General features: G+C 30.0%; 1 protein-coding gene across 1 annotated transcript; it reads left to right on the top strand.

Annotated features, from left to right (window-relative positions):
• Positions 1 to 2,501: 2,501 nt before the first annotated feature.
• LOC103849623 (ammonium transporter 1 member 1) lies at positions 2,502 to 4,320 on the top strand. The gene has a single exon (XM_009126366.3). It carries the CDS (start codon positions 2,597 to 2,599, stop codon positions 4,106 to 4,108), a length of 1,512 nt encoding a protein of 503 aa, XP_009124614.1. The 5' UTR covers positions 2,502 to 2,596; the 3' UTR covers positions 4,109 to 4,320.
• Positions 4,321 to 8,120: the final 3,800 nt, after the last annotated feature.

Raw genomic sequence — 8,120 nt, forward strand, 5'->3', positions numbered from 1 at the left:
CTGCATATAATACATATTAGTAGTATATTACTACTCTTGTATATCATTGTTTGTATTGTTAAAAAAAATATGTGTTTCAAAAATTTGTAAAAGGCGTTTTTTAAAATATCGCACCTTTTTTCATGTGTTCTCGGTTTTGCATGTTTATTGATTTTATGTGAGTTATCGAAGTTCGTGTGCGGATTTCAATTCTTATTTGCGTTTTTCATTAAAAAAAGCTGTGGGAAAAAGTAATTACGTGAATGGTGACACTGAAGCGATTTTGTAAAAAAAGTTGAAATCCACCCCGCACATGTGTCGCTAATCATAACAATAGAAGTTCATGCGGAAAGACTGGTTTAGAACCGGTTCACTAAATAACTCATTTACTCATGTGTTCTCTCCCTTTCCATTTTTTCTGAGCGTAAAATAAATAGAAATGACGGATATGGTTGGATGGTGTGTTTGTTAAGAATGAAATGCGTCTGAACATTTTAAAACAATTGTTAGGATACAGTGAAAATGTTGGGTTGTCTACACATGTGTCTCTAACTCTGCATCCGGAAACTCCGGATATGTGTTGAGAGAGACGGGTGGTACAGTAATATTTTTTGGCACGCTCAGCTGTGGTACAGTAATATTTTTTAGCACGCTCAGCTAACTCTCATCTACATAATGTATATTAATATTACACATGTTTTTATTGTTTCTTGAGCATATTATTTTATAAATGTATTTTGGATTCAAAAGATATATTTAATTAAGAAAACTATATTAAGTGTAGAACTGTAGATGCTTTTAAGTCTTTCGTGAACACCCATCATCAATTGTTGTTTTTCCCCCATGTCTCGTGTGAACTAAAAACTCAAAAGAATCAAAGGAATATACCAGTGAGTCCCAGTATGCACAATCATCTTCCTTTTCACGGTTAAAGGTGAAAAGTCGAAACCAAAGATGCAGATTCCTTTGGTCAACATTTGCTGACAAAATTATAAAATGTTTGAATCAATCAAATTTATTTCTTTTTCAACATTGTATCGTAGTCTCATTTTAATTTTACTTTTATTAGTTTATGTTATAATATATATATATATATATATATATGAACTGTTAATATAGGTGAGTAGAGTGAGCAAAATAGGAGGATATATATATATTTGGGCAATTCTCCTAAATACATTATTTTCAAGTTTTGATCACAAAATAGACTACAAATAGAAAAATAATCAAAATGTTTCATTTAATAGGTAAAAGAACATTAATATCCTAGATATATAAAAAAGTTTTAAAAAACAACTTTTTTTCGTTTTAGATTATATGCTTTCAAATAACTTTTTTATAAATTTTCTTTTTTTTTGAAAAAAATTTTTCAAAATTTTTTTAAATTTTTTTTCATATTTTCTTTTTGTAATTCGAAAATACTTTTTGAAACTATTTTTAAAATTATTATTTTCAAATTTTTAATATTTATTTTTTATTTTATAAATTTTTAAACCTCAATTATAAATCATCACTTTTTAACTCTAAATCCTAAGGTTTGGATTAGTTAATCCTAGGAGTATAAACGTATATTGGTCATTTTGATTTATATTTGTGACAAAAAAAAAAATTTTGAGGAATCCTACGGTAATTTCCCCATATATATCAGCGAATATTTACATAGTCAAAGGTGAAATGATATATAAACAACAAAAATTCCAAATCTAAGACAGATTCTAGATGTTATAAAACATAAAACCAATCAGTATTTAAAGAATTAGTAGAATATTTTTATTATATAATATGCTATGCTATAAATTCGTGATCTCAACAATAATTGTACAATATTATATTTCTGTATTATATAATAATAAATTTGTTTGTGGCTGAATAGTTAACTGCTAACAAATAAAATAGGAAACTTCTTATATTGGTACTAGAAACATGCTTTTCGCTTTGAAAATCCAAACACTCGATTAATTCTTCTTTTACTGGAAATGGAACAGTATTGATGAAAAAGAAATTTCTCAGAAGAAACTCGATTACGAACGATCAAGACCTTCAGAAAATAATCTGGTAAAATGAGACTTTTTATGTTCATAAGAAATGTAAATCTATTTTGACCTTAAAATTTAGTTTCAAAACAAAAGTAAAATGATAAATCTCAACAATACCGATTTTCAGGTACGGAGAGATTATCGTGTGATATATTTGGATGTGATAGAATATTTTTTCTGAACACACAAATCTTATCTACACCGATTTAGCAGATGAAAATTATTGCACCTTTAAAAAAAGAGTCAATTTGCTCATAATACAAAAATAACATGGATATTAACAATCTGCCTATAACAGTAAACTTTGGTGTCTACCAATCAATGTACCATCATGTGGGATTTAGGGTATTCACCTAATTAGCAAAGAAGTTTTGTATATAGAGTGCAATTTCTCTTAAAAAAATCACATGTACTACTAGCAAACAAAATTTAAAGACTTTGCAACTTGCATAAAATTTCGTGAGGCTGTAATTATAAAAGTCAACCCTAAAGCTGCCTCAGTTTTATTATAAACAGAGAACAAAACACTTTCGTCCTCTTCCTATCTTTGTTTCCCACTTCTCTCACCAATCTCTCCCAACATGTCGGGATCTTTATCTTGCTCTGCTGCCGACCTCGCAGTCTTGTTAGGCCCTAATGCCACGGCTGCAGCTGACTACATCTGCGGCCAACTTAGCACCGTTAACAACAAATTTACCGACGTTGCTTTCGCCGTAGACAACACATACCTTCTCTTCTCCGCTTACCTCGTCTTCTCTATGCAACTGGGCTTCGCTATGCTCTGCGCTGGCTCTGTAAGAGCCAAGAACACGATGAACATCATGCTTACCAACGTCCTTGACGCTGCAGCTGGAGGTCTCTTCTATTATCTTTTCGGTTACGCCTTTGCCTTTGGATCTCCCTCAAACGGCTTCATCGGAAAACACAACTTTGGTCTCAAGGACTTTCCTTCAGCCTCCGCCGACTACTCTAACTTTCTATACCAATGGGCTTTTGCTATCGCCGCTGCCGGAATCACCAGCGGCTCCATCGCTGAACGGACTCAGTTTGTTGCATACCTGATCTATTCATCCTTCTTAACAGGCTTTGTTTACCCAGTTGTTTCTCACTGGTTCTGGTCTGCTGATGGGTGGGCTAGTCCTTTTAGGACCGACGGAGATCTACTTTTCAGCACAGGAGCAATCGATTTCGCTGGCTCGGGTGTTGTTCACATGGTTGGAGGCATCGCTGGTCTATGGGGTGCGTTGATCGAAGGTCCACGACTTGGTCGGTTTGATAACGGTGGACGAGCTATAGCCCTACGTGGCCACTCGGCCTCACTAGTTGTCCTTGGAACATTCCTCCTTTGGTTTGGATGGTATGGATTCAACCCTGGTTCCTTCAACAAGATCCTCGTCACTTATGAATCAGGCACGATCAACGGGCAGTGGAGCGCTGTCGGACGGACTGCTGTCACAACCACTTTAGCTGGCTGCACTGCGGCGCTCACAACCCTCTTCGGGAAACGTCTTCTCTCGGGACACTGGAACGTTAGTGACGTATGCAACGGCCTCCTTGGAGGGTTTGCAGCTATAACCGGTGGCTGCTCGGTCGTAGAGCCTTGGGCGGCGATCATCTGCGGGTTCGTAGCGGCCCTGGTACTCCTTGGGTGCAACAAGCTCGCGGAGAAACTCAAATACGATGACCCGCTCGAGGCAGCCCAGTTACACGGTGGGTGCGGAGCCTGGGGGCTAATATTTACTGCACTTTTTGCTAGAGAAAAGTACTTGAACCAGATCTACGGCGAGAAGCCCGGAAGGCCCCACGGTTTGTTCATGGGCGGTGGAGGAAAACTGCTTGGGGCTCAGCTTATTCAAATACTTGTTATCACAGGTTGGGTAAGTGCGACCATGGGAACGCTTTTCTTCATCCTCAAGAAAATGAAACTGTTGCGTATATCTGCTGAGGATGAGATGGCCGGTATGGATATGACCAGGCATGGTGGCTTTGCTTACATGTACTATGATGATGATGAGTCTCACAAGGCCATTCAGCTAAGGAAAGTTGAGCATAGATCTCCTTCACCTTCGGGTGTTACTACCACTTCTGTTTGATTTAGATTTTTATTTTGTAAGAGTGTTTATCATGCTCTGGGATACTCTAATATATGTTTGATATTTTTGCATTGCAATAATGTTTTACATTGTACAGTTTTTCTGGGTTGTGGTGTTATTGTCGATGTGTTTATTTATGTTCTGTTAATTATGTTTTCCTTCTGAAGTTGCATTCCATTTACTAGAAGCATTCCATGTGTAAGCTTCAGTTATTCTATTTCTCCTCTTTTCCATTTAAAATAACTAATGCAAATAAACTAATTAAATATATCAATAAAATTCAATGGCTTACATCACTTATTGGACTTTATGCTGGCAACTTGCCGCAGAACTTGAGGTGGTGTTTTCAAAGTATAACCGATCACGTCTCTCCCAAATCACTTGTGTTTTTATAACTCAACATTGTTTTATTGTATTAAACATTAGTACGATTAATTACGTCAATATAATTATTTAACACAACAACTTTTGAGATTCGTACATTGTTTCCACAGCCGCACATCAAGATTCAGAATATTCTATCCCACTAATAAATTAACAATCATGATTCGCACAAAGGGTATCACTAATAACTCGGAGCTTGTACTGGTTTTGTCTTTGTATAATCAAATGGTTAGGTTACTACTATTTGTTGTACTGGTTTGATCAAAAAAAAAAAGTTACTACTACATACATATATATATAAATATTGGGGTAACGTTGGTCTTTTCAACGATGGAAGAATATGAGATCAGTATTTGTACGTCCAACTAGGCATGGGTGTTCAGTCCCTCCATCGGACACAAGCATAATTTGTTTTCATATTTACTTTTTCCTGCTAATATATATATATATATATATATATATATATATATATATATATATATATATTGTGCTGTACTTTTTAAAAATATTACAGTATACAATTCAATTTTTTAAATGTAATATAGTATGTTACAACTTTTTCCTAATATGCTTTATACTAAACATTTGTTTCACGATTGAACGATCAATTTGTATATTTATGTTTATGTTTGAACGATCAATTTGTATTGATAGTAAAAATAAATATATTAAAGAAGTCAAAAAATTTTCTATTATTATATTTATGTTTGAACGATCAATTTGTATTTGATAGTAAAAAAATTTTGTATATTATTTGAGAAGCATTACAACTTTTTTCTAATATGTTTTACACTAAACATGTGTTCCACGAATTTATATGAAACATCCTTGAATACTACAAATAAATATATTAAAGAAGTCAAAGTTTTTCCTATTATTATATTTCTGTTTGAAACAATCTATTTGTATTGATATTAAAAATTCCTTGTATATTATTTGAGAAACATTACAATATTTGAGATATCCATGTATCATCACCACAATGGTTCTTTTGAATTTTAAAAACGACTATAAATTATTAAAACTGTAAAAAAAATCTCGCATTAAAATTTTATGTTCCATGGTTTAAAAAAGACCATAAATTACTAAAACATTTCAAAACATATTTACTAAGCTTTATATGATTATTTAAATTTGTTAAAATATAAATCACAAGACGCAAACATAATTTTGTTTTATATTTCATTTTTCTATATATATATATATATATATATATGTCTTGTACTTTTGTAAATATTACAATATACAATTAAATTTTATAAACAAAATGTAATATGTTACAACCACCTCCTGCTATGGTTTACACTAAACATTTGTTCTACGAATTCATATGATCTTCCATATTGTCTACTAATTAAATTGCAATGAATCCTACAAATAGTTATATTAAAGAAATCAATTTTTTCCTATTATTATATTTCTGTTTGAAATGATCAATTTTGAATCGATATAAAAAAATCTTTTTATATTATTTTAGAAGTATTACAACATTTGAGGTTGTCATGTGTCATTGCCACAATAAATCTAAGAATTCTTAGTGAAATATATTAGTCCATCTAAATATATAATAATTTTTATTAAACTAACCTTAAATTAATTATAAATGTTCTTCATTCTTTCCTTAAATAAAAATTATGAAATTTTCTAATGTGGCTAAAGTATATATGAAAATTAATGTTTCTGTATAATAAAGATTTGATAAAAATTTGTGTATCCTTTTTAATTTTTGTTTAATTTTAAATTATTAAAATAAATCAAACAATTACGTTAAGGGTCCCTTACATTAACCATATAAAAAATTTATTGATTTTCCATTTATGCTATATTTTGAATTTTTAAAAATGACTATTAATTACTAAAACTGTTAAAAGTCTCACATTAAAAATTTTGTGATCCATAGTTTAAATATTTTGTTATGACAAAATCATATAACTAGAAAGTCTCACTTAATAAAAACTAAGATTAAAAGATATATATATATATATATATATATATATATATTAATAACGTTTAAATTAAAATATAAACCATATAAAATGCATAAATATTTTAATTTTGAAATTTTCTTTGGACAAAAAAAAAATTGAAATTTTTTGAAAACAATATTGACATTTTAATATTTAAGTTTTAAAATTTTGCACTGAATTTGTTAAAAATTAAAAATTTAATTCTGTTAAATATGCTACAAAGAAAATTTTGTTATCAGTGATTTAAAGTTTTTGTTATAAAGATACAAATGATCAAAAATACATGAGTAGAAAGTATCATTTAATAGATATCAATATTAAAAATATACTATATATCTATATTAATATCATTTAAAATTTAATTATATACAATATAAAATAGAAAAGTAATTGTTTGGATTAATAAAATTTATTTATGTGATGGGACCAATTTAACTATATGCATAATAGTTACTGTCTTTTTAATTTTTTCAATATATATTTTTTGGCATCAATATATATTTATTACTTAATAATATGTAAAGGAACATATAATAATTAAAAATAATTTATGTATATATAATGTTCATCACTGCAAGCCTAGAATCTTAACATAGTAGAATGGTATTTGATTATAGTAGAATAATTTACACGTTCACGCATTATGAATGAGTACAATGTCTATGTAAAAAATGACACATTCTCCAGAACATGACTATTTTCCTAATTCTTTTCTACTATGGTTATCTTCTAAATTCACCCTTTTCCTTTTTAGTTTGTACTAAGAACTGAAAAACCTATTTTCTATGAAAGATATCGTTTGAATGACAAAGTAATAGTGTTTGTACAGACTTATATATTTTCCAATTTTACCTTATTTATTCACATTTTTTAAATTAAAGATTTTTTGTTCTTCTTATTTTTGGTTGTAAAAACGAAATGTATAGAGCACATTTATCTTGGCTTGCTTTTGGATGATTTAGAAATAAGATATTAAATTTTCTCAAACATACTATAACCAAAATCTTAACATTAAAATAAACAACCACAGAAAATCTATAATCTTAATTCTACAACAATAGAAAACATAAAATCACAATTCCGTCTTTTCATGGTTATAACGTTTGATTTGTGTCCCAAAACAGTAAATGAAAAAAACTTACAGTTTGAAGAAATGATACCATATGCAAACTTACAGTTTGAAGAGATGGCAGCATGACGATGACTTATTCATGTGGTTTGCTTTAACTAGGGGCACAACTGGTTTTACTGATACCATATGCAAATGATGTGTTTGCACTTTGCAGTTATACAGAAATATTTGCTATAATTTTTTGACATTGAAAAAAAAAATATATATATATATAAACCCAAAAATAAATTTTCAAAATAATATTATAATTTTATAAATAAATTTTTATATTAATCAAAATAATATGATTTTTACTGATTTATAGATCGTGCCCCATGCAACGTAGAAATAAATTGTTATTGTCTTTACTGATTTATTTGTTGAGTTGCGTGTGTGTATATATAAATATATTAAATTTTGTGTATATATATATGTGTATCTATACTATGCTAAAAGGGGAATATAAGCTCCTCTTAGAGTGTCCACATAGGCACAAAAAATCGTCCAATCAGAGAGTCCAAAGTTGCCACGTCATCTCATTTATTTTTTC

Source organism: Brassica rapa, chromosome A05 (genome assembly GCF_000309985.2).
Source record: "Brassica rapa cultivar Chiifu-401-42 chromosome A05, CAAS_Brap_v3.01, whole genome shotgun sequence".
Classification (NCBI taxonomy): domain Eukaryota; kingdom Viridiplantae; phylum Streptophyta; class Magnoliopsida; order Brassicales; family Brassicaceae; genus Brassica; species Brassica rapa.

What these genes read in the sequence shown, in the direction of transcription:
- LOC103849623 (XM_009126366.3), top strand. Translation starts at nt 2,597, where the DNA reads ATGTCGGGATCTTTATCTTGCTCTGCTGCCGACCTCGCAGTCTTGTTA.